The sequence below is a fragment of the Talpa occidentalis genome, unplaced genomic scaffold (genome assembly GCF_014898055.3).
Source record: "Talpa occidentalis isolate TD23 unplaced genomic scaffold, MPIMG_talOcc4v2.1 talOcc4.11, whole genome shotgun sequence".
NCBI classification, from domain to species: Eukaryota; Metazoa; Chordata; class Mammalia; order Eulipotyphla; family Talpidae; genus Talpa; species Talpa occidentalis.
In genome coordinates, this window is record NW_023601104.1 from 27,771,252 (window position 1) to 27,799,073 (window position 27,822).

Here is a 27,822-nt window from a genome sequence, read left to right on the forward strand (position 1 = left end):
AGGGAGTTATAAGTACTCCTTTAATTAAAAATAAGTATTTGCATTAAAAATATATGTTAATGTCAGAGATATTTATTAATTACTGAATACATGGCTATAGAATGCTATACATACATGAGCGGTATCAAAAAATACTGTCTCATAACTGCAAGTATACAATATTATTTGAAAATTAAGAATTCATTTTCACCTAATAATATGAGAGGCACTTACTTTAATTATAAATTCTTCAACCTTAATATTTATATTTTGTTTCCCTGAAGCCCATGTACATTTTTCCATAAATAAAGAGCATGGCTGTAAGACCTAGAAGCAAATGAAGTTCACATTTACACAGTTATTTCCTTAGTATATATGTAATACACACAAGAGCATTTCTTACTTAATTTGACATCTTTAACTACAAAGTCTACAGCTAAAAGCAAAAAGGCAAGTTAACTTCACTGAGAATCTCTTGTCAGGGCTTCTTTGAACACAAGTCTGTGAACATTTTTAAAGATTTTGAGAAGCTGTGATCAATTCCTTTATGTCAAATTCTTAAGTAACAATGCACAGTTACTACTAAAAGTTTAAAATGCTTCCTTTTGCAAAGATACATTTTAAGTGATGAGCTCCATAAAATCTATTCTTAAGATATCTATAAAAACAAATGAGAGACTGTGGGAAGGTAGGTAAATGACAGTTTCAAAATGATTAACTAAATGGATCAGTCTTGAATATCATACAAGATAATTATTAGAATAAATTGCATATAGTCAAACTAAATGCTTTACTGAAATTATGAAATCAATATTCTGACAGTTAAAAGAAATAATCTTATGCCAAAGCTGGAGAATTTGTAGTGGATAACTTTCATTTCAAAAAATTAGATGAACTTTTAGTGGAATAATTAATACAAGCTTTCTATGATATATCCAAAGAAAATGATCCTACAAAGACTGTTTCATGATCAAGTATAGACTAAACTAGCACTACTTTTCTTCATGCAAGTCACTTGGCTCACAAATATTATAATTTTAAAACAAAACTGTAAATGAGTCACATAATAATCCTCTTTAACATAAAATTATCAATTTAACATAAAAATTTACATGGTAATTTAACTTCTTAACAAAAATCATATTTTTCAACAATCATGAAAACAATTGGAACAATGAGCTTTTAACAATAAAACATAATCTCTTTTGGTCACATGACTTCAATTGAATTTTTTCACCCTTAACTCAAAGATTTAATAGTCATTTCCTCAGTGGGCACACCGTGGTGAACAACAACAACAACAAAAAACACCTTAAAACAAGTGTTGATTTGCATTAAAATTCAAACACTGTTCAACAAAAGATGACAGAATGTAAAGAAAACCAGTCTGGAAATAGTCCCCAATTCAGTTACTAGCAGTCATGGCTAAATCATTTAACATCTTTGGAACTCAACATTCTTATCTATAAAATCTCAAGCTTATAAATAGTAAATAATCTCTAACATCCTACAGAGTTTTCAAATTCTAGAATTCTATGAATCAACCATTTCTGACATTCTTCAAACTAAGGATATAAGGTAATTCTTACTGTAGTAATGTTTTTTCTTCTCTTTTCTCGGAGAAAAGGGCAAGCAAGTACTTTAAGATCTCTCACAGAAGCTTCCATCATCTGTTCAAGTTTTGATGTTGACAAAGAAAGATTACACTCGCATGAGGCTGTCAGAGCGGGAGCATCAGCCTTTGTCAGGTTGGCAACAAACACCACTTCTGGATCTGTGATTTTGGCCTTTAAGGTCATATTCGGCCTTACAGAGTCATCTGAAGAAACAAAAATAGGAACCAAAAAGTTGTAAACTAAATCTTGTCACCTGAGTACATTTTACCTACAAATCTCTAAGTTGTTTCTAATATCCAATTCTAACAAAAATGGTAAAATTAATGCTAATAATCAACCCAATATCACTGATAAATGATTATTAATGGATGCTGATTGTATAAGATAATGCAATTTAATCCCCGTCATAAAAGGATTATTCCCACTTCAACCTACCAGGGATTATCTTGCCTAAAGTTCTTTGTATCCAAATTAAAGTATAAACAGGTATACACACATGAGTGTGTACTGTGATATGTTGGAGGGGAAAAGAGAGGAATATAGGAAATAGGAAAAGAAACGCTGATAAAATGTAAACATTAGGGCCTCCCTGGTGGCGCAAGGGGTTAAGTACCACATTATGAAGCAATCCACAGCCTCTGTCTGCAGCATGAGCTAGATCCCCAGCCGGCCAGAAAGCTAACCCACATGGTGCGGCAGACCTCTCCTGTCTCGCCCGTTGCTCCCCTCAGCAGTGTGTTTCGGTCAGTCTGCCTGTTCTGTTCCCTGCTCTGTCTCTGGTGGATCCTCCCAGCCCCATCTCCCCGCTGCCACATCGCTGGCCTGTACCCCAGCTCTTGTATGCATAAATTTTTTTTTAAAATGTAAACATTAAATTGTTTACTTTGGTTTCACCCTGAAGTCTAGTCAGTGTCAGTGTCAGTGTCAGTGTCTAGTCAGTGTCTAGTCATACAATAGCATAAATACACTAAATAAGAGAAATCAAAGATGATTACTGTTTAACAAACATTAAAGGTAAATGAAAAAAATGAAAGTCTGACCTTACCAATAAATGATAATTTTCCAATTTTACTGAGTTATACATTAGGGAGAAAAAACCCTGACCCCAAACAATTAAAACGTAACAACAAAGAAAATCACTGGTCTACTTGGTAATGTTGGAATAAAAGGCTTATAGAGCAGGGAAGTGGCTTTCATAGAAAGAAACCAGACTATTACATACTGGTCTACAGAATTGAAGGCATCTAAGTTTATGCCCAAGGATGTTATGCTGGCTCCACCAAGATTCCCATCTTATGATTTTTATCTGTTCAATTGTTCTTCAATATGCTAGATTTCTTCCAAATATTTTACTTAAAAGATTTTTTCTATAACAGGCTGCCAACTACAAAACCAGATTAACTCCCATTCTTTCTGGATGAGTAAAGAAATGTTAATGGCAGAGTTGGAACCAGATAAGAAATTTTCTGATCCCTAATAAAGTATAAATCTACTCTTTCTCTTAAAAATGTACACTAAAATTTTTATATAGAAAATACTTAAATTTTAAATAATTTTATGTTCTTAAAATCTTCAATTCTCTTTCTTCTGTTTGTAATTTTTGCTAAAATACATAGCAGGTTGTTATCTATGACAGGTAAATTCTGCTAACCTTTCTCTATCTTGCTTTTTGCTGTGGCAGTCTGTCGTAGTGGAACCTGTGCTTCTTTGGCCATATTTTCAGGACTTTGAGGCATAGCTTTGACAAAGAAATCTGCCACGGTCATCAGAAATTCCACACTGGCACATACATACAGCTTGTCAAGAACGGCATCCATATGACTTCCATTGCTGTCTTGTTGGTAACTTATATCAATCATAGAACTGTTGCTATCTTGATGATCCTTCTTGTCAATCATTCTGAAAAATATATAATCATATTTTAATCCTACCAAAATAACTAAAAATATGAACATTTTCCCATACACTTTAATAATCTTTCTGTCACCTTTCAGTTTTTAATCTGATTAGGAAATAGGTCAGTATCAGCAGTGCCTAGGAGCAATGCCAGGTGGAATGTCAATGTTAAATAATGTACAGAAAATTCAGAGATGACAAACCTTGATGTTGCTCTCTCAATACCTTCCCTGAGATCATCAAGGGTGCATGTCTTAAGTTTAATGCTGACATTCATTGAGCCATCCTTAAACATCTTTCCCGTGGAAGACATAAGATGAAGTCTGAGTTCACCAAGTCGGAAACTGTCATTATGAAATGAAAGTTTGGATTCCTGTGGCACATTTTGCAAGTAAAAGAATCAATTATCTCTAAACAATGTATAATTACTTTTAAATATATTTCTTAATTTAGATACAAAAGGCAAATGGATCTCACAAATTTTAAAAGCATGAATTGTTAAAACACAAATGAAACAGAAAGAAAATGCACTGTGACAGTATACATACAAGCAACTACTTTTATGTGTGCAATATTTAACATTAATATACAAAATTATCTCATTTATAGTTCAAAGCAAATAAAAAGAAACAGGAATTTTTATTAATTAATCTAATTAATATTTAATGAACTCTTCTGTATAAAACAGCGATAGAAATATGATGTTTATAAATAAGGATAAGGCATAGTAGGTGACCTAAGTAAGCTTTTATTCTAATGGAGAAAATAAAATAGAAATACATTACAAGGAATTTCATAAGGTAATGCTGTAAGTTGCAAATGATCAAAAAATGACATATAGTCATTTATTTATTCATATTCATTCATGTGTATGCGCTCATATTCCACAAAAAACAGTACATGATTTAGTAAAGAATATAAACAGGAAAAATCCAAAGGATCAAAGATCACTGTGCACTGCTAAAAACTGATGAAGGAGGTAAGAATTAACTTGATGCTTGCATTTTGAGTAGGACCAGATAGGTTAAGAGGAGGCAAGTAGAAGACATTCTGGACAAAGAAAAATCACAAGCAAACAATTCAAGTGTCTCTGAGGGTACAAGGTATTGATTGCTTAGGCTTGAATATTTCAATTAAAGAATGGGAGGGAATTAGGCTGGAAAGAAAAAGAGAGGTAGAATCAAGGTATCAAATCCTGAAGTAAGGTTAGAAACACTAATAAAATAAAGACAGAGAGCAAGACCAATGTATATTCTACAAGCCAAACAGAATTTAATAGACACAATTTTTAGATAAAAAATACCAATATTCTAAAATTTAATATCAAGAGTTAGGATTCGTTTGTAACTAGAGAAATTTACTACATACCTGATTGATATTGTTGTAAAGGATAATGGAAAGAGATTCAAAGTGAAACTCAAATTGGAGAGAGACATTCTGGTCCACAGAAATCTTTGAGTCTGTCAAATCTTGTTCTGATGGTTCAAATATAAAAATGAAATTTAAAGAGCTTTTAATAGATATATGATTTTATAAATATCTTAAAAACTGGTATAATTTATTATTCTAAATTTCTATCACACTTTTTAGGAATAATTAAATTATATTACATGAGACAATAAAAATGAAAATTATTTATTCTATATACATTTAGTACATGGCCAAATGCAGAGGTAGTCCACAATAAGAGGTGGAGGTGAACTTGCAAAAATACCAAAAAAATTTTTAAAAAGACCCTTCAGGGAATGGCTAACTTATTACAGAGAAGTTTAAATTATCAAAACATTTCACAAACTGGTTATATAATTCCAAAAAGAGATGAAAATGAAGGCAGAGAAAAGTAAAATACTTTGTCCCAGAATACACAGCTAGTCAGTAACAGATCCTCCACTAGCCAAGGACTCTTCTTACTTTCTCTAATAACCTACATCACCCTACTCATTACCTTTACAAAAACAGAATGTAATTCATCAGCAGAGTCAAACAGAGCTCAAATATAATGTGGGGAAGTGAATCTGAGATTTTTAGGTGAATGAGATTTTGAGGTGAATGAGACAGAAGTAATTCTGTCTTTTCCCTTATTTTTAGGCAGAAACTTTATCGATAAATAAGAATAGATACTAATTTCAACCACACTTACAAAATAATTCTATAATCCCTTTTGAAGACTGATTGTATTCTTTGGTCATTTAGAGGAAAAAGTGTTCTTACAAGTGACTGGAAAGGCCTTTAACCATATAAAGGTATCTCCGATTTGGAGAAATTTGGGGTTTTTTTCTTCACTCTTCCCAAGAATAATTCATACTTTCATCATTCATCATCTTCACAGCTTTCATCTGAGCTTACAAGTTTTCCAAGTACTATATTAACCATATAGCTAGATGCATAAACATAAACTATTTCTGAACATAATGAGATCATTAACCACATAAAGCTTGCTACTAATGTACTCAACATGGGGTTATAGACACTGGCATTACTAAGCACATGGAGCATGCATAACTATGCACTTGAACCAAAAACCTTATTTTGCACACTACTCTAGCCATTTGTGTGTTTGCAAAACACATGAGGTCTAACTGTAGGATAAAGAGTGTTGGTATGGTATTATTAAGTGGCAGTTTTTCAACTGCTATCAGAATTAACAGCTGATAATTTGAGGATTATAAAAATATAGTAGCCTGGGGTCATCAATTATAAGGACAAGTAGCACTTCATCTTTTTTTTAAGCCATGGAAAATTGACCTATTACCAATCTTAAAACATAATGATATTCACATTAATATCTTTAATCAATGAAAATAAAGTGAAATTACACTGTATACGATTTTAAGAAAACAAAAAGGAACCTTAAATTTTAGAAAAATTGCCTTTCAAAAATGCCTAATTTAAGAAGTTCAATGCCTTTTTTTTTTAAAGATTTATTTATTTATTTATACAAGCACTGGGTACAGTCAGAAGCGCGGGAGGGTGAGAGAATTCACCAGGGCCAGAGCCGGGAACAGAATAAGCAGACTGACGAAATACACTGCTGAGGGGAGCAGCGGGAGGCAGGAGAGAGGTCTGCGCACCATGTGGGATCCTTGCCTGGTGGTCGGGGATCGAACCAGAGCTGTGGAGGCTGCGGGCAGCTTTGCAACCCAGCGCTCAACCGCTGTGCCACCGTGGAGGCCCAAAGTTCAATGCTTTTTAAAAATTCTATTTTAATAATCTGGAAAACTCCCTTACATATACCTCACTACGTCATTCTCCAATAAAACCAGAGATGTAAAATTGTTACTATGTAAGAATACCTTCCTAAAAGCAAAAAAAGACTACCTTTCTCTCTCAGAGGCCAGTTTCTAAGTATGAAATCCAGGTCCTTTTCTCTCAATTATTTTGGGACCTTACTATGTTACATGCCAAGCTTGCTTTTTTTCACTCCAGGGATACTACTTCAATGCCTCATGAAATTCAACATATGCAGCTTTCACATGCTAGAAATAACAGGTGGTCCCTCTCTTTAGATAGACAATGAGTTTATCCCCTTTCCCTGGATTTGTAAGAGGAAGTCCCAGCATATTTTTCACAGTAACACATTATAAAATCTTCTCATACTATATTATACTGCTGGACAATTTAAAAAAACATCACTTATCATAAAGATGATATTAAAACTAATTTTTTTCCATCCATCAAAGCAAAAAAAATATGTTATCAATTTTACCTTTGAGGTGATCAGATCTAATTAGAACATCTTTTCTTACTCTTACAGCATCCTGGGTAGATTGTGTAGGGCTTGACTGCGAAGAAGCCTCTCCCAGATTTTCCAGTAAAATTTTCATTAAAACTGTTAAGTCATCTTCACTGAGTGCAACCTAGAAACCAACAATAAATTTTTATTAATAAAAAGTAACAACAAGTACAGAACATCACGTTTATGTCTCAATTAGGGGTTCTGTAAATTAACTAACAGTTCTTCTACTAAGAGAGATAAAGAGTTGGGATCATAAATACCAGGAGAGAAGTACTTCATCTTGTACACTGTGAGATTCCTGTGTATAAACCCAGTTCTGCTGACCAGATACAAACCTTGACTTCTGGCACTTCATCACTCTCCCTGCTTATCTGTACCTACCTTGTTCTATTCCTGGACATGTGACTCTCTTCCCTCTCCCTATTTCCCCATCTCCATTTTGCCTCTCTTTCTTCTCACCCAGTACCAACCCCTTCCTCCACATTATTTGCTCCACTCCAAACTCAATACAGGAAGAGGGCTGCTCAATTTTTTGTCTCACCAAGAAGTGAAAAATGGTGTTCTCCTGCAATTTAGCAATGACCAGGAAGGGAGGAGCTTGTTCATTGCCTACATATACAAAAGGGGATGTGTGGCCGAAATATAAGCAAGATTTTTTGAGTCAGTGAGATCTGCTGGATCAATTCTAACTTTTAAGGTATGTTGGACAAATTTCTTAGCCTCCTTAAGTCAGGTTTCTTAATCTTTTAAATAGGAATAATATCACTTTCTTCATAAGTAGCTAAAGAATGAAGAAGCTAAAACAAAAAAAAGGCAGCTACTGGCAGCAAAGAGCCACTGAAACTTTTCATTATACTTTTGTACATTTTCATCATACATACAATGGTCTAAAATGCCTATTTCAAGTAGTTCAACACAAATTCACAAAGGCATGAAAGGATTCACAGCACCTTCTCCTAGAATATCACAATACCCCTTGTTACCAAGGAAATTGCCTGACTCCCAGCCTAAATGAAAAGAGTGATATATTTTGGCATGAGATAATGACAGGGATTTCCGTTGTCCCAAATCCCATTCCTTAGAATACAAATGTCACTTTAACCTCCTAGAAATTCCTTGTGTTCATCTGTGATAGCAACCAAAATATCACAACCAGAAATGCAACTTACTTCATTACCACTTTTGGTTTGCTGTTGGTAAAATAAACAATTGCATCATATACTTAAACTGGTCTTCAGTCAATCTGAAGGACAATTTTGAGAGATTACCCACTATCATCTCCTTGATACCATTTCATAGCTGCACTGCAGACACAGGAGAACTCTACAGATTATCACCAAAGAAGGAATGTCTAGAAAGAACGAGATCACAAATGAGGCAACAGAGACTACCCTGGATGGGTGGATGAATGCCTGACTTAACAGGGAATTTTTAGTTAAAGTGATGATCATACTTTCATGGTAAACTTTGGTCTTCTTGGTTTTTACTTGTTTCTTCTCAAATACTTCCAGCATAAAAGAAAAGCGTAAAGAATACAATAATCCTCCCCAGTGAACCAACCATCTAGCTGTACCTTAACAAGTTGCTATATTTCCTTCAGATCATTTTTTCCCATTATAGGTAAGGTTGAAACCTCAAATTTACTTCTCTGAGTTCCCATTCCCTTCTCTCCACCCCAAAGTATTACGAAACTATTCTTCCCATGAATTCTTTCTTATATTTTCCACTATTGTGTTTCTCTATAAATAACATATAGCATTGTTCACTGTCTCACCTATTGCACTATAATTTTGCAACATTTTTTTTTGTTTGTTTAAGATATACCCATTTCATTTCACATAGTTCTGATTCATTCACTCTATCTGGCCTATAATGCCCAAAATTTGAATATAGTGTAATTTGAGCCACATTTTCCTATTGATAGAGATTTAGGTTTCACTTTTTCTTTCAGCAACCTATAATTATACGATCTCTGAAAGAAAGGAAAAAGGATCAAATAGTAATCTGTTAAAAGTAAGGAAGATTTAAAGACCCACAACTTTGGAAGAGAGAAGTCTACAAGAATATCACAAACAGACACTTTTCTTCATATAAGTGAGCCATTCATGCATATACACAGACACCTACAATGGACTTCAATTTTAATTTCTTCCCTAGTAGAACTCTGGTCCTTTGAGCTTTAATGTTTCATCTTAGAACTACCTCTGGAATAATCACAGATATCAAAAACAGTAAACTACTAAATTTTGATTTTTCACATACTGTTTAGTCACTTCCCTAACCTCCCCCTTACTGTTTAGCTTCAACAGTTTCCTCACACATAGGCATACAAAAATCAAAAGATTCCTATATCCCAGGACCATCTTCAACTATTCCTGCCTCTTCTTGTAAAGCCTACACATGCTCTAACTAGTGCAGTACTGGGTCTCCTTGGTGGCGCAAGGGATTAAGTCTCAGCACTATAAAGCTATAGCCAGCTACTGCAGGATGAGTTAATCCCAGTCAGGGAGCTAACCCACATGGCACAGCAGACCTCTCCTGTCTTCTCCCGCTGCTCCCCTCAGCAATGTATTTCAGTCGATCCACTTGTTCTGCTCCCTATTCTGTCCCTGGTGAATCCTCTCACCCTACCTCCAGCACCTCTAGCTTACATCCCAGCTCTTGTATACATAAATAAACAAAATACATCTTTACAAAAATAAAATAGTGCTGTATTTAAATGCCTACCAAATAAACATATTCACTTACTTAAAACCATACCTACTTTACTAATTAAATGAGTTTTCTACACAAGAAAAATATTACTAAGGTTTTTTGAATGTGGTATCCAATGTTACTTTACAGTGTCTTACAATTAAACTGCCTTAAAACCTTAATAGAATATTCCAAATTTACAAATAATTTTTCTTACAAGTGTTGTTGGCTTTATCAAATATCTGACTAACATGAAATAAAGTGTGTGAAACTTGGATGACCTCAATTTCAGTTAACAAAGCATATTCTTTTAATGTGTTGTCACTTCTGATGTACACTAGAACTGCATGATGATAAAAGCAATATTCATATATTTTAGATATAGACTTACTTGCATAGGTTTTAGTTTTCCTTCGATCTCCATCCCTGGAATTTGCACATACCATGCTGCTGCCAAATTTCGTTGTATGGACAAAAGCATGTTTACTGGTTTTAAAATTTCAATGTCTTGCTGTGGCAAGCTAGTCTGCAAAATAGTTCTGAAAGATAAATAGAATTCATTTCATATTCAGAAATATTTTGAAAATTACATTTGAAAATGAAGACTGGCATATTGTGTACCATTTTTCACACAGGAAAATGCTGATTTCAATGACACAAATTTCATAAAGTATAATTTTGCACTTACTATCTTTCACAAAGACTAGCAGCTAGTACAAATGTTATACAAATGTTACATACTCCAAAAATTGGAGGACAAAGTGTACTTAGTTTTATGTTACTAGTACTTTTTTCAAACTCAAAGGGAAAACTCCACTCAACCTAGAAGTTAAACAAACATATGGTAATCGTTCTAGCTTACTTGCCAATAACCATCTGTACAACCAAATAAGTATTCATGTCATTCAATATGGGCAACACTTTCACATCTGTATAGGATAATTCTTTATATAACTCAATGAAAATGCCCAAATGTGTCAATGTTTGGAAATGGAAATAAAACTTAAATTTTATTATATTTTTGGACAATTTCTCCCATCTACAAAAAACAGGTATGTGCAAAGTAAATTAAATATAATGTATAAATATAAATATTATAGTAGTACTTTTTTTTTCCCAGTAAAAAAAATCATATTCCAAATTTGGTAAGACAAAGCACAGGTGCCCTACTATTAACCATTAACCAAAACCAACAGTCAATGTTTCATAATTAGAAGAATGAAAAATACAAATCACTAGAGCATTTTACCCCCAGAAAACATTCTATAAAAATTCTATTTCTAGTAAGTAATACAAAATTACATATTTATACCTGGACAGCTTCAACTGAGTAAGTTGGATGTTCATTTTGTCAATGACTGGGGGAAGAGTGTAATGTTCCTTAGAAACTAAGCTAAATTTGTTTTCAACTCTGATTAAGCCCAAATCTGCTATAACAGCATTAGGTGATACTGAAGACTGAGGTATGATAATAACTGGTGCTTTCAAATTGATATCCATCAAAAGGCGGAAACTCTTCTGAGCCAAGTCTTTCATGCTTGAAGCAGCTCTTTCTGCAGCCTGGGCAGTGGCTGTGCTCAAAGCTTCTTTAGCAGTCTGGAAATTGTTGAGGAAGTTCTGTTGGAAGAAACTGTATTTAGAGAGTATCAAAAAAAAAAAAAAAAAAAAAAAAAAAAACACCCAGGATTTATTTTTGAAAAGCAAAATTTTGAAAAGCTTTACTTTAAAGAATAAAGCCCAGAAAAACACATTCTAGGATGTTAATAACGTTACCTCCAGGAAGGAAGAATAGTTTAACTTTCATAGTATCTATTTCAGAATTACTTGGCTTTTATGAAAAATTTTGGTAACAATTCTTTAAAATATCACTTTTATGGGCCTCCCCGGTGGCGCAGCGGTTGAGCACTGGGTTGCGAAGCTGCCCGCGGCCTCTGCGGCGCCAGTTCGATCCCCAGCTGCTGCCCGGCCACCGGAGGAGGGTCCCGCATGGCGCGCAGACCTCTCCTGCCCCCTGCTGCTCCCCTCAGCAGTGTACTTCAGTCCTTCTGCCTTCTCTGCCTCCCACTCTGGCTCTGGTGAATTCTCTCACCCTCCCGCGCTTCTGACTGTACTCAGTGCATGTATAAACAAACAAACAAATAAATAAAAACATGCCTCTAAAAAAAATAAAATAAAATATCACTTTTATGATTAAATGTCTGCCATTGCCAATTCAAATATAAATGAATTTACTTTTCCCAAATTAGATTTAATTCTGTACCTAAGTCACAGGAATAAAGTATATTTTTTGAAACTAATGTTTTGCCAGTTTATTTCTCAAGGTTTACTTAATTATATTGAAGCATAAACAAAGATGATTAAATGTCTATGGGTTTGTTTTCATTAATAAGTCAAATTTCTCAATTTCAATTAAAAAAACAGAAAAATCTTTCCAAATGAAGAAAAGATCATTCTTGGAAGCAGTATTCTCAATGCGCATCCTGTATTAGTCCTTCAAACATCTAAGGGGCTTAAAATAATTCTTAAGGATATTTCATAAAACAATCACCAATGAAGTTTAAATGTAGAACATCAAAGTGTATTATAAGAACATGTAACTATGGAAATGTTAAAGATTTTTAGTTTATATGTTCAAGACAATGAAACAAAAGTTCATTTGGTCATTCATCATGTAAAGGATTTCCTTTAATGTAGTGTTGCCTTCAGTATTAGGGTATTTACTAGACAGCCTTATTTTTGACTATCTAGGTTCAGATGTATTTATAAGCAAAGACAGACCTCAGTGAGAAATAAATATATTTAAAAAGTAAACTTACCAAAAGAGACATGAAGAATTTATGAACGTAAACAATTTGAATACAACCCACTTTGAGACTAAGTTTGCCATCTACTTTAGACATATCAGTATAGGCCTTTCCTTCTGTGGCATCTGGATAAAGACTCATTTGGAACCTAAAGACTTCATCTCCCAAAATAGAGACAGCCTAAAAGCATTAAATTAAGTGGTTATTAAACCAAAAGAACTATATAGCCTTTATCACCATGTTAAAAATAAGTTTCCTTATTACAGAATGCTTTATATATAAAGCACCATTTAAATACAACCTAGAATAAATTTAAAGCATTTTACTGGACAGTAACTTTTTACTATTTCTATAAAAATAGTTTCATCAACAGAAATATCAATCACTTAATTGGTCAGAAATAACTTTTACACATCATCTAGTCTATAAACAATCTGAAAACAAACTGTGACCATATTGGTGCCCAGTCCCTAACAAAGTGCTAAACATATAGCACAGTATCTATTCATATAAGGAATATTATATTATATTAATGAATATATAATGAATATTATATGAATGACCATATTCATATATTATGTATTAGATTGTATTATAATAGATAATATAATTAAAATTAAATATAATTAAAATTATATTATATACAGCTAATGTATAATTTTATTTATCTATTATAATACAATCTAATATATAATTATAATACATACAATCTAAATTATTATAATACAATCTAATATATAATTTTGATTATAATACAATCTAATATATAATTTTAATTATATTATCTATTATAATACAATCTAATATATAAATAGATACTGAATAAGTGAATAAAGGTATGCTAAACCCAAAGAATTAAAATAAATTTCTATATAGAAATCATTTTTAAAATTACCTTTTTGTGAATGGAATGTGAATCAACATTGTTAACTATGATATCCTTAAGTCTGGCAAACATATCGGTCTGCTTTGGCTTTACAAAAACAGAAGCATCCATTCCTGTGGAAAACAGGAAACTTAACCAAATTCAGGTGAACCAATTCAGTGGTATTTAAGTTCAATTCTATACTACCAAGATATGAAGCAAACAGAAAATATTTACTATCGGTGGTACTATAGGCATCAACTTACATGTATGAGATACGTAATAAAGTTTATAGTATTTTCAAATAATGTAGGCATCTCATACATAAAAGTTGTAGAAATTTTAAAACAAAAGAAACCGAACTTCAAAGAAAATTAGTCACAGGTATCTAGACACAAATATTCTATACATTGGCAAAATTAAAAAGTCATCATTTAGGAAGACACAATATTTGTAAAAGTCATCTCACCTTTATTTTATTGTAAAAACTACTGCTTCGATAACTAAGCATAAATGAATATAATATGATAAGTAAGTCTATTCTTTCTACAGTAAGCTATACCTGAAATATAATCATCTAAGATTTCTCTCTAAAAAATATTTGTTATTCTCAGAATTTCTATGGCAAAATGATTTCAAAAGTTGCTGTAGCTGAGCTTAGAAATGAGTTCAAAACATTCCATAAAATAAGTACTTAGTAATATTTGTTGAATGGAAGTGACATTTTACCTTTTTTAACTGCTTACCGTGTAGCAGGCACTTTCCTAAATACATGTAAATGTATAACTTAATCCTTAAAACAACCATATGAATAAAATTATGACATTTTCTATTTTATAGAAGAAGGTTAATTAACTTGCTCAAGGTCAGTCACTAATACGTATTATAGCTAAAATTTGAACCTTGCCAGGTTGGTTCTAAAATCATAGCATATTCTGAGCCATTATATAATACTGCCTCATCCTTTTATCAACCAGATGATGGGTAAAGCTTACAAAATTTCTTTTAGAAACTTTTCCTGATGCTATATATGCACAAAAGACAAGGGAAATAAGGATAATGACATTTTCTTTCCTCAGTGAGATGTTAGTATGATATTCATTTTTCAATTTCAGCTAAAATTATATTATTCTGGAAAAGCAAACAGAACAATAAGCGAGTAAGTTTTAGATGTATGTATATTGACTTTTTTAAAAAACAAGGAATGTCTCATGTCAGTCATGAATCATAATTAACTTTTTTTTTTTTTTTTTTTTATAGAGGCATGCTTTATTTATTTATTTATTTGTTTGTTTGTTTTGTTTATACATGCACTGGGTACAGTCAGAAGCGCGGGAGGGTGAGAGAATTCACCAGAGCCAGAGCGGGGAGCAGAGCAGGCAGAAGGACCGAAGTACACTGCTGAGGGGAGCAGCGGGCGGCAGGAGAGGTCTGCGCACCATGTGGGACCCTCCTCCAGTGGCCGGGGAGCAGCCGGGGATCGAACCGGCGCCACAGAGGCTGCGGGCAGCTTCGCAACCCAGTGCTCAACCGCTGCGCCACCGGGGAGGCCCACATAATTAACTTTTTTCTAACATTTTAAAGTACACCTTTGAAAAGTTTACACAAGTCTAAGGTAAATAAACTAAAATATGGCTCATGAGAAATTTACCATGCATAAGCTCATTCTTCCCAGAGGTTTACATAAAGAACAGAAATATTTATACCAAGGAATAATTACTTACCGTGTATCCTAATATCTGCAATGCTACACTTCTGATCACAGATAAAGATATTAAATGCATTTAATTCAGCTATGATCTTTAAATCAAACAGATCATCTTGCGAATTACTGCTGGATACTGAAAAGTAATAGAAGACATGTGATTAGCAAAGTGCAAAGATGATATCAAACAAAATAATCTCAAACTCACTAGAATAAAAGTACATCAGGAACTATAGAACCAAAACGGCCTCCACTGAGATTATAAATAACTAATCAGGACTGTGAATAACTTTTCCAATGCCAATAAAGATAAAAACTAGCATGAACCCACCAAATTAAGAATAAAGGCAACCGTTAATAGCACCTCAAAAGAATAATGTGAGAGAGAAATTTTACTATAGTGTTTCTTCCAGGGGAAAAACAAACTCTCTATATTAAGATTGCAGGCTTCTATTAGTGTCAAATTTTTATTCCAAACTCTTTTTCATATCATGTATTATATCAAAGAAAAATAATTCACAAAAAACTAAAATAGTTATAACTAATAAAATATATATTAACTATGTCACTAATGTGTTATTAACAATAGAACAAATTTGTCTAGATAACATCCTGTTACTCCATGAAGAATCCCAAAATACATATTAAGATAAAAGAACATAAAGGGTTAATGTTAAAAATATATATATTGTACAAAGTGTTTGTTATGTGTACATGTACTTAAAAGCACAGTCAAATGGATACCTTTAATCTACTTTAGTCCAACTCCTAGTTGAAAAATTTAGGTTACAATTTCTTAGAGATTTGTCTTGACTGAGGAAAAAGAACTTTTTTTATATAACACTGCAAAAGCATGGGACATCAAGACAAAGAGTAATTCATATGATTCCAGTTATAGTGGAATCTAAAGAACAAAACAAATGAACAAACACATAGACACAAATTGGTGGTTACCACAGGGGAGGACTGAGGAGTGAGCAAAATGGGCGAAAATAATCAAGAGCTAGAAACTTAACAGTGACAAAATAATTACAAGGATGTAATACACAGCATGAGGACTATAGTTAATAATATAATAAATAAATAAATAAATAAATACATAGGTATATACATGGAAAATTTTGCATAGTGGTGATGATTGTACAATAAATTAATATGCTTTATATCACCAAATTATACATTCAAAAGTGGCTAAAATGGAAAATTATGTATTATGTACATTTTACCACAATTAAACAACAAAAAAATGAATATATCAATCCTTACATAATCAAGATGCTAACAGCAGCTTTTCCCCTCTTAAGATTTAAAGCAATATAATCAAACCAAAAAACCAACAATATTGCATAACTGGAACACTATTTTTTGTATTAATATTTTTTGTAGTTTATAATATGTTTGAACACTGACTTTTCACTTACTCAGCCGCAAGTGTGTATACTGTACATATATATAAAGAAGTATTTCTGCAAGATTAACATTACAAGTGCAAAAAGAAAAATAATTTAAAACCCTTTTACTCCAGTTGATAGCAAAAATATTTCTCTGCTCTCTAGTTTAAAAAAAAAAATCTGATTCTTATATCAGATACAATATTACTGATGGTTTTATACTTTAAAGATGCCAGTAATATAGATATAACTCAAACTGACAAAGGTATGGAAATAAAATTATTAGATGTCAGAAAATACACATAATATGATACTGAAGAAAAACTAATTAATTAAAATGATATTTGGCTTAAAAATAGATGCACGTTCATGCAGGATAATTACATCTAATATTTCACATACAAGTCACATATCTGAAGATAATGCACCCAGACCTGTAAGTGATTTAAAGATAGCGATTAGAAATCGAAATGAGTATCTCTTCCATGAGATTCCTCTTTGTGTGTCTTGCAAAGCATTTAAAATTGTTGAACACCAGATAGATTTACTTGACTGACTGAAGTGGGCCTTTGTTACTATGCCTAACTGTATTCATATTTTAATCTTTTTCCTTTCTCACTTTCATTGGAGAAAAGACTGCAAAGAGATCAGTACAAAGTATACTTAACTTCAAGCAAAAGTTAGGCAGTGAAATCAAATATAAATACATGACTAATATTAAACATTTATTTAAAATCCCCCACTAAATTACCCTATAACAATATAGGGATAAAATTTGCTTTCTTTTGAAACAAATCCAATCTGCCAGAACAGCTATTAACTTATTTAAGGGGCTAAATACTTAACTTGCATACGAAAACTATTATTTGATTATTAAACTTCAGATAGAGTATTAGACCATGGCTCAAAATTTAATATCACCTTGGATGACACTTCTGGACTCCCCCACAATTGATTTCAGCTCAGATTCCTTCTCAGAAGAGGACAGTTCAGAGGATGGAACAGAGGATGATAAAATATCCATCAAGGACAATAAAGCTTCCAAATGAAGTACTAAGTCTAAGGATGAAAATGAAACCTACAATAATGAACAAATAGAGAGGCAGATTTCAGATATGGTAACATTTTCATGTTAAATTTCAACATACACAAGTAACAAAATAACAGTTCAATCCAGGGTCTTAGAAAAAAATTTAAAGAAACAAATCACTATAACAACTTTAATACTTTCCATATAATAAACTAACATTCTGTCCAATCCCACACTGGTCCATAATTCTAACAGAAGTTGCTAGGTTATAAGCAAAGATTAGAAGTATTATCAAGCCTTAAGTCAATCACATTTCAGATGGTTCTAAGACAATGTTATATATGCTCAAAAGGACTGTGAGCAATGTCTGTACTAAGATATGTTTTAGCCTTGTCCTTAATTTTATTCTAATCCTATAACCAACATATAATTCATACACTTAACACATTTATCAACACTAGCTCAAATAATCATAGTGAAAAAAAAACCCTTAAAAAAGTGTATTAGAAAAAAAAAAAAAAAAGGAACCCAACCACTGTTGGTGAGAATGCAATTTGGTACAGCCTCTATGGAAAGCAGTATGGAGGTACCTTAACAAAATAAACATGGAAATATCATATGATGCAGTGATACCACTAGTATGTATGTCTTTACCAAAGGAAAATTAAAGCTCTAATACAAAAAAATTTAAGCACGTCTATGTTTATAACAGCATTATTCAGAATAGTCAAGTCATGGAAACTAAGTATCCAACAACATAAGACTGAATGAATTGTGGATTATATATTCAATGAAATACTACTCAGTTATTAAAAAACATGAAACAGTGCTTTTCAGGACAAAATTAGATGGATCTTGAGGTGATCATGCCAGATGAAATAATCCAGAAGGGGACAGGACACAGGCGATTTGACAGAGGGTCAGTGAAGTATGTGTACATATACTAGTATTAAAATGCACCCTGAAAAATGACAGCTATGTAAACAACTAACAAAATAATAAAACTTGAGGAGAAAACGTTTATTACTGTATATATGACAGCAGTCATTAATTCAAATCTGGGAAACAATCATTTAGGAAATCAAACATTCTGTAAATTTAATTTCATCTCCATATCCATTTCTTTTCTTTACAAGATCAAGTTTACTATTATTTCCACCCTCATTCTAATTTTAGAACTCACAATCTCAGAAGTGAAGATGGCTATGAAATTAGATATAAACATTAATGTAACATATTCTTATTGTGAATTAGATTTACCTTCAGTCTCTGCTTGGTACTGTCATGAATAGTTTTAAATTCTGGTCCATCACTGTTCGCCTACAAATAGTGAAGGATTAGACTTCACACAATGAAAATACATTTATTCTTTACCTTTTTTTTTTTAAGATTTATTTATTTATGCATACAAGATCTGGGGTACAGGCCAGAGACGCGGTGGGTGAGAGGATTCACCAGAGACAGAGTGGGGAGCAGAACAAGCAGACTGACTGAAATACACTGCTGAGGGGAGCAGCAGGCGAGTTCAGGAGAGGTCTGCCGTGCCATGTGGGTAGCTCCCTGGCTGAGGATCAAACTCGTGCTGCAGTGGCTGCGGACAGCTTCATAGGTTGCGTCCTAACCCCTTGCACCACCAGGGAGGCCCCTATTCTTTACTTTTCAAAGAATGCTATGAAAACACTATAAATGTAGTTCTTTTTTTTCTACCTCATTTTATTTTATTTATTTTTAATTATTTTTTTATTTTAACATTTACCATTTTTTACATTTTTTAGACAATATTTGTTTCCCCCCACCCCCTCAAATTGAGTCCCCATAGAATTTCCTTCCCCAAGGCACCCATGCACCATCACCACAGTCCCCTGCGCTCCTCTCTAGTGTACAATTCATTGTACACTCTCTCTCTCCCCTCTCCCTTCTCCTCCCCTGCAGTATATCTCTGGCTTATAATTGTCTGTTTTTGCTTTGTTGTGTTTTGTACTGTTATTGTTATTTTCTTTTTACACTGATTTCTTATTTGGTTCCCCTTATAAATGTTCTTAATGGCAAAGAAGAATATGGAAAAAAATGGCCACATGCATTTCTCACATTTGTAAAAGCAAAAACTCAAATTCTTTATCTGGGAGGAAATGCTAAAAGTAGGGGAAATGATAGTAAATCTAGATTACCACAAAATTGCTTCCAGTTATAATGGAACTTTGTATATTCCCACTCATTCAACAAAATAGAATAACTCAAAGGTTACCGAAATTATTCAGCATTGTTAGATACTTATATAATTCACTATAATTAACCATTTTTTGAAAAAAAAGTTGTAGGAATAAAAAGTGAAATATTAAATATGGGGGGTTATATAACTATATATTAAAATATTAGAAAATTCTAGAAATGAAACCAGATACCTTTGTCAATAACATTTTCAGAAGGGGTTCATCAGTTACATTAGAAGAGTTAATAATGTGCAGAGGCTCTCCTTTAGAATCTAAAAGAGAAAAAGAGAGAGTTGATCCATTGAGTCTCTTAAACGTTTCTAATATGTTTTAAAACAAACTAATCAGTTACACAAATTTATGTTTGTCAAAATTCAATGAATTGTACACTAAGAAGAATGAATTTTATTGTATATAAATTATACCTTAATGAAATTTGCTGTGGGGAAAAAAAAAGACTCCATAAAACAATATCCTGCAAGAGTCAATTGCACTCCTGTAATACATGGTACTATTGGTATTACTTATTTGAACAAATTACATAATGTAGTAAAGAACAAAGCTATAAAATAACTAAACTAGGAATTATTCTTCATACAAGTTTACTTAAAAATACCCCATGAAGTTCCTGCAAACTTTTAACATCCACAGCAACTTTAAAAATTGGTTTGGTAAAATTTAGAAAGTGAATTTGAAAGGGCAAGCATACTCACTCAACAATACCTTAGTATTTATTTGAGAGAAAATGATTGAGAACACAACACAAAATAATGTTGAATTTTTCCTCTCTACATTTTTGTATTGTTAAATTTTTATTTTCACAGTTATGTATTAATAACAAGTAAAAAACACTGATGTAACTAAACAATTAATTTTTAAAAAGCAAAATGTCATACTTCCTAGTAAATTAACTCACCTTTTCAAAAAGGGCATCTGGACTCTACACCTGGGTATTGTACTTGGATCCTGAGTGTGTAACATGTATCAGTTCTCGTGGCAGAGTTATAATAAAATGGAAATGTTTTACAAGTACTAAAGGTTTATGTATACATACTGATGGCATATACTTTACTTTTGTGATGTTATTCTATTTTGTGCTAAATTAATACATTTAAATATATTCTTACTTTATGATAAATAACTCATAAGATAAATTTAAATGTCAGATTTTTTTTTGCATAAGTGTACTAAATTTCAACTCAAAAACTAATCATAGTGACACCAACAAATATACTTAATGGTGACAAAATGGTAGGAATCACATGTCTATTACATGAATAATTTACACATACTATATAGTTGTACTTACCAGTGAACTCAAAGCATCGCATACTAATTTTTTTTAGGTAAGCTTCAGCAGTCAGATCGTAGGTTTTAACTCTAGCTTCCATTCCAAGCTGCAGGATATTTAATTCATGTAAAGGTCGTCCTCTCTTTTCTGCTTTTTTCATCAAAGTAATCACAACCTAGAAAAATGTAGCAGTATGACTACAAGCTATTTCACTAATAGACAATGAAGTCATGCCAATAATTTAACAATCATACAGCACAAAATAACAAAAAAAATTCTCACAATCTATAAAGATGCTTATTCTGTCTATTCCTGGAAATTGCCAAGTGTTACTTATTTTAAAAAGCACACTTTTGTTCAGACTTTTGAAGTACAGACACTATATATTAGTGGTTTTCAAGGTAAAATTTTAAAAAATAAAAAAAAAAATAAGATTCTTCCTTCTTCCCAGAAGTCCTAATCTGATGTATGGTCTTTCATCTAAAAGTCTTTAAGATCAATGTTCAACTCTATGATACTAAGGCAAGGCTTCTCAATACAGGCACCACTGATATTTTGGACTGGGTATCTCTTTATAGTAGGGAGCAGCCCTGTGCACTGTAGGAACTGTAGTAGCATCTCTGGCTTTCACCCTGTTTATCAGCAGTTTCCTCTTACCAGACAGTGATCACCAAAAATGTGGTCAAACAAAGTCAATGAAAGCCTGAGGAGATAATGCAAATTGCTTCCCCCATCCCAATCACTGTCCTAAGGGAAGGGAACTATAATAACATGCGTGGGCCTCCCCGATGGCGCAGCGGTTGAGCGCTGGGTTGCGAAGCTGCCCGCGGCCTCTGCGGCGCCGGTTCCATCCCCGGCTGCCTCCCGGCCACCGGAGGAGGGTCCCACATGGCGCGCAGACCTCTCCTGCCGCCCGCTGCTCCCCTCAGCAGTGTACTTCGGTCCTTCTGCCTGCTCTGCTCCCCGCTCTGGCTCTGGTGAATTCTCTCACCCTCCCGCGCTTCTGACTGTACCCAGTGCATGAAGAAAGAAAGAAAAGAAAGACAAGAAAGACAGAAAGACAGAAAGACAGAAAGACAGAAAGACAGAAAGACAGAAAGACAGAAAGACAGAAAGACAGAAAGACAGAAAGACAGAAAGACAGAAAGACAGAAAGACAGAAAGACAGAAAGACAGAAAGAAAACATGCCTCTATAAAAAAAAATAAATAAATAAAAAAAAATAAAATAAAATATAATAACATGCATGACAAATGGCACTGAAAAGGACTAATGGGTTTTCTATGTAATGGGTTAATGATGTCTATTTGCAAAATATTATTCATCAAATAGCTTTCAATTATCAAAACTTAAAAATCTTTAATAACTCTGATATTAAACCAGAAAAACACTGGAGGCTTAGCATGAAAGAAATTAGTTTCAAAGTATTTATTTCAGATGAAAAAACAAAACTGATTGTTTAAGTTTATTATTTTTAACTCAGAAAAAGCTTATAATAACCTCATACAAGGACTTAACGATGATAGGATTTTGTAGACAGAGCTTGCAAGTCCCTGTATCAAAATAAGCTCTCTCACAGATTCAGACCGCTTTACCTATTTCTCTTTTTAACCTGCCCCAGCCCCTTTTGCTTCCTCCAGGAAATCTTTCCTGACCCTCTCAGGCTATATAAGTACCTCTTCCCTACCATTATTGTCAGAACTTCCAGTTGTACCCTAGGGGCATACTTTAATGAGAACACTTAAAAATTTTTTAATTATTTTCTTATTTGAGTTCAGATTCTATGCCTTTTACCTCTGGATCCTTAGCACCTAGTACATGCAATGAATGAATATTTGCTCAATGTATGACTATAGAAAAGAAAAATCTACATACTCTCTTCTCAAGAATTAGCAACAGAAACAGATAGTGGTAAAAAATATTTTTAATAGACATACTGTGTTTTATTCTATAAAAAATTTATCAAGTTTGCAAAGGATTCCTTCATCATTGTTTCCTTTCCTGCCTTTCCTATATGAGATCCAAAGCAAGTCATATTCCATCTGTCCTGCAATCATTTGAAAAGCATGTTACAGGCCATGCTACAATGGAATATTATATCCCCCAAATATAACTCATCTTAGATAAACTCTCAAATTTTATATTACTGCTAGATGTAAGTAGTCTATATAATCTTTTTTAAAATCCATATCAATAATCTATAAATTTATTTTTATACAGTAATTCGAAATATCCATTATGTACTCACTTTATTTTACAAAAACAGATAAAAATTACATACCTCTTTGATTTCAAAATTCAGCAGAATATTAATGATATCTACAGATCTAATTTCTTCCACTCCAGCTGTTAAAGTACCTTGTGAATCAAGTATGTCTTGTGATGTAGAGACTTCCAGTAACTCTTTAATTTCACCTAAAGATGTTGAAAAGAAAAACATTCACTTCTATTTACATATTTCTTCCACAAATATTCACTTATCTTGCTAACTATTAGGTTCCTACCATGTCTATGGATTTTGAGCAACCCACAAAGCAAGGCAGCCACAGTTCCTATCCCGAAAAACCTGAAGTAGCCATCGGTGTCATCGGCATATTACAATCCCCACTGGGGAGGAACTGAACTGCCATTTCCTGAATTTATGATGTATGTATGTGTAATCATGTTCTATCCTCAGCACCTGCACAGATGCCCAATGCTACGCAGTGCTCCATCATCCAATTACCTAAGACTTCATTGCTCTACTTTTGCTCTTTCCCCTTTCTGATCTTCTACCAGGTAAGTATTCTTCGGACATCTACTTCCATGCCTTCATATGTCACAGGTAATTAAACTACTCTTTCTTCAACAAACTTGGGTCTGATCTATTGCTTAACACATCCAAATCTTAACCCCTTGAGTCTGGTAACAATTAGAAACCTTTATTTATGGCTCCTAACTTAAGCACTTTAGAAAAAAATCTATTCCTGTAACTGACTTTGGCTTAAAGGAAATCATTTCAACCTAAGTTTTTATTCAAAACCATCTTTTTTGTTTTCTTAATAACAAGTAACAATTTATAAATATGCATTTGTTTACTTCATTTTTATTAGTTGTCATCCTACTACCTTGTGAAACAGATACATGTCTAATTCCACCGAGTGTCAGTTCCTTACCTGTTGTTTGTTGTTTTGGTTTTACTTTACTCAAGTCTTCAGTAACTTCACCAAGATTTTCTGTCAGTATTTTAAATAGAAGATTAAGATCTTCTTGATTTAGACTAACCTGTGAAATATTAAGTTAAAAGAAAAGATACATATTTCACCTTAAAATGAAACAACTTTAATACAGAAAATAAATTTCTGGTAACAAAACAAGGAAGAAAAAAATCCTATCATTAACTGAAAAATTATATAATCACTGCCCACTCAAGTACTTCACTAATTATTTTTTTAAAGATTTATTTATTTATACAAGAACTGGGGTACAGGCCAGAGATGCACGAGGGTGAGAGAATTCACCAGACACAGAGCAGGGAGCAGAACAGGCAGAACCAAAAACACTGCTGAGGGGAGCAGCAGGCAAGGCAGGAGAGGTTTGCCATACCATGTGGCTATCTCCCTGACGGGCCAGGAATCGAAACCATGCTGCCAGGCTTCACAGTGCGGCACTCAACCCCACTGCACCACCAGGGAGGCCCTTACTAATAATTTGATGTTAAAACTTTCATTCTCAAAAATAAGAAAATGTTCAGAGGAAAAAAATGTAATTCATGATTCAACATTAGTTGTATTTACTCAATTACATTATCCTCACTAAAAGTCAGGAATGCTTAAAGAAATGTAATGTTTTTTTAAAGTGACAAATTCGGAAAACATAAATTTCACTTTTTAAACAATAAATATCAATGAAATAAGACTGTCTTCAATATAAAAAAATGGGTATTTCCCTCAATACTATAATTATCTTAGGAGTAATGAGCTAACTTAAAAGTAAGTGTGTATACAACATACAGGATGAGTCATATGACATGTTAATAATTTACATACAGATCTCTGCTAACATGTATGTATATAGCAAAATTAAAACTTAAATAACATTTTACTGAAGATCAAATTCTACTTAAATAATACCACATTATTTGAACTCAAACTGTGAATGTCTTCATTCTAAAATTTCAATAACAAAACTTTCTTTACTCATATACTTACATTCATTGACTCAAGATGTCCTTTAATTTCTACAACAGGCACCTTATGGTACCAAGATGCAGCCAGATTGCGATCTACAGAAAACTCCAAATTAATTGGGTGCAACAGTTGAATATCAGGATGGGAGATACCTGGCTGGATCACTGTCCTAGTGAAAAACATAATTGAGACATATATGCATAAACAACGGAGGGGAATGCAACATATTCAAAAAACACTGCTTTAAAGTTACTGCTTGAAGTGATTTGATTTAAAAAAATACCATGTGAGTGTCTTCTAATGTCAATCTATAATTAACTTAGTCTACAATTTGCTCTCAGGGACAGATTATACTAAGTGATATACAAATCAGCCATTAGGAAAATTTTTTCCTTCAATAGTAAATAGGTGACAATGGAATATTCAATTAAAATATTTCAAAATAAAAAATAAATTCAAAATAAATGTTGAATAAATATTAAAAAGAAATTCATGTTGTTGAAGACATAGAGGAAAGCATCACTGTTGTTCAAGGACTGATATGTCCTTGATACAGAGACTAAAGAAAAAAATGGCAAAATGGACAATTAGCATTTTCTTTTCTTTTTAAAAGATTTATTTATTTATGCATACAGGACTGAGGTACAGGCCAGAAGTGTAAGGGGTGAGAGGATTCACCAGAGATAGAGTGGGGAGCAGAACAGGCAGACTGACTGAAATATACGGCTGAGGGGAGCAGTGGGCGAGTCAGGAGAGGTCTGCTGTGCCATGTGGGTAGCTCCCTGGCCAGGGATCGAACTCATGTTGTAATGGCTGCAGATACCTTCATAGGTTGTGTCTTAACCCCTTGCGCCACCAGGGAGGCCCCACAATTAGCATTTTCTAATGAGTTTCATAAAGTTCTTTTTCTAGGAGTATTACTTTATAATCATTCCTTTTTAATTAAGGATAATGAAGTCCCTTTGAATGGTATTAAGTTACTTTAAAATGAATCATACATGCTTTCATTTGTAATCTAGAGCCTTATGAACACATCATTATTACACAGTATTTCTTCCCAAAATATGTAAGCTCAGTTAAATCATGAGGAATCACTGAGACAAAACCAAATTGGAAAATTACTAGACTACTCTTCAGAACTATCAGCATGATAAAAGCAAAGAAAAGCTGGAGAACTATCAGTACAGAATACACTCCCCCTTCCCTTAGCAGTATAGTATACAATTAAATGCCATTTGTGATCCTGGATCAAGGAAAAAATTACTATGATGGACATTCCTAGAACAACTGGCAAAATCTGAAATATTAACTGCATATTAGATCAATGTAAAATTTCCAGAATTCAACAATGGCATTGTACTTATGTAAGAGGACAAATATCCTTGTTCTTAAGAGATAATATGCTGAACAATTTAGGGGCAAAGGGTTAAGATGTCTGTTCTCAAAAGGTTTAGCAAAAATGTTTTAACTTCCAGCTATAAAATAAGTCCTGGGATATAATGTACAGCATGGTGAGTTGTAGAGATACTAGATGAGATCTTAAAAGTTCTCATTACAAGAAAAAAAAACATTTTTGTAAGTATGTACAGTGATGGATATTAACTACATTTACTGTAGTGATAATTTCAGATCATATACAAATATCCAACCACTTCCTTGTTACATGAAGCCTATACAATGTTACATGTAGCTTATATCACAATAAGAAATAAATTTAAAAGTTTTAAATGATAATACATATACAGACTTAAAGCAAATATAAACAATGGTGAATCAAGGAAAGCAACATAGGCACATTGATGGTACTATTTTTTCAATTTTCTAGAGGTTTGAAATTTTTTAAATAAAAAGTTCATCAAAAAAAGAATCTCACCCTCCTGCGCTTCTGACTATACCCAGTGCTTGTATAAATAAATAAATAAATAAATCTTAAAAAAGAAAAAAGAATCCTTAGTTATTTTTTAAAAAATAAAAATAAAAAAATAAACTGCTCTGATAAGAGGTTCAATGATAATAAAATTTCATGGAAAATATTAAATACATCAATAATTACTGAAAGACATACCTAGAAAGTTTAAGTGTTGTGAGCTGTACATCCATTCTATCAATTACTGGAGGGTTTAAGAAGTTTTCACCAGACACCAGGCTGAACTGATTTTGAACTCTGATTAACCCAAGATCTACCACTACCGCATTTGTGGAAACAGAAGACTGTGGTATAACTATTACTGGTGCTTTCAAATCAATATTGACAGAAACACGAAAACTCCTCTGAGCAAGATCTTTCACACTTGTGGCAGCTTTTTCTGCAGCCTGGGCAGTGGCAGTACTGAGAGCCTCTTTGGCTACCTGGAAATTGTTCAGGAAGCTCTGTGGACACAAAGTATAAAAGGAGAAAATCATACGGAAATCAGGTACTATATTAACAACATGATCT

General features: G+C 33.0%; 1 protein-coding gene across 2 annotated transcripts in view; it reads right to left on the reverse strand.

The window, feature by feature from the left end:
* Positions 1 to 27,822, reverse strand: part of VPS13C (vacuolar protein sorting 13 homolog C) — a 194,053-nt gene that overhangs the window by 91,713 nt on the left and 74,518 nt on the right. For both annotated transcript variants that reach the window (XM_054687747.1, XM_037502618.2), the window contains exons 33-51: positions 27,451 to 27,755; positions 25,407 to 25,554; positions 24,372 to 24,480; positions 23,498 to 23,631; positions 21,236 to 21,392; positions 20,119 to 20,198; positions 18,977 to 19,036; positions 17,608 to 17,764; positions 15,315 to 15,431; positions 13,621 to 13,724; positions 12,738 to 12,905; positions 11,234 to 11,538; positions 10,313 to 10,460; positions 7,198 to 7,348; positions 4,860 to 4,966; positions 3,695 to 3,864; positions 3,247 to 3,494; positions 1,569 to 1,798; positions 214 to 306 (exon numbers count right to left, since the gene is read on the reverse strand). In XM_054687747.1, coding sequence (XP_054543722.1) covers positions 214 to 306; positions 1,569 to 1,798; positions 3,247 to 3,494; positions 3,695 to 3,864; positions 4,860 to 4,966; positions 7,198 to 7,348; positions 10,313 to 10,460; positions 11,234 to 11,538; positions 12,738 to 12,905; positions 13,621 to 13,724; positions 15,315 to 15,431; positions 17,608 to 17,764; positions 18,977 to 19,036; positions 20,119 to 20,198; positions 21,236 to 21,392; positions 23,498 to 23,631; positions 24,372 to 24,480; positions 25,407 to 25,554; positions 27,451 to 27,755 — 2,991 coding nt within the window. The remainder of the gene's footprint in view (positions 1 to 213; positions 307 to 1,568; positions 1,799 to 3,246; positions 3,495 to 3,694; positions 3,865 to 4,859; positions 4,967 to 7,197; positions 7,349 to 10,312; positions 10,461 to 11,233; positions 11,539 to 12,737; positions 12,906 to 13,620; positions 13,725 to 15,314; positions 15,432 to 17,607; positions 17,765 to 18,976; positions 19,037 to 20,118; positions 20,199 to 21,235; positions 21,393 to 23,497; positions 23,632 to 24,371; positions 24,481 to 25,406; positions 25,555 to 27,450; positions 27,756 to 27,822) is intronic.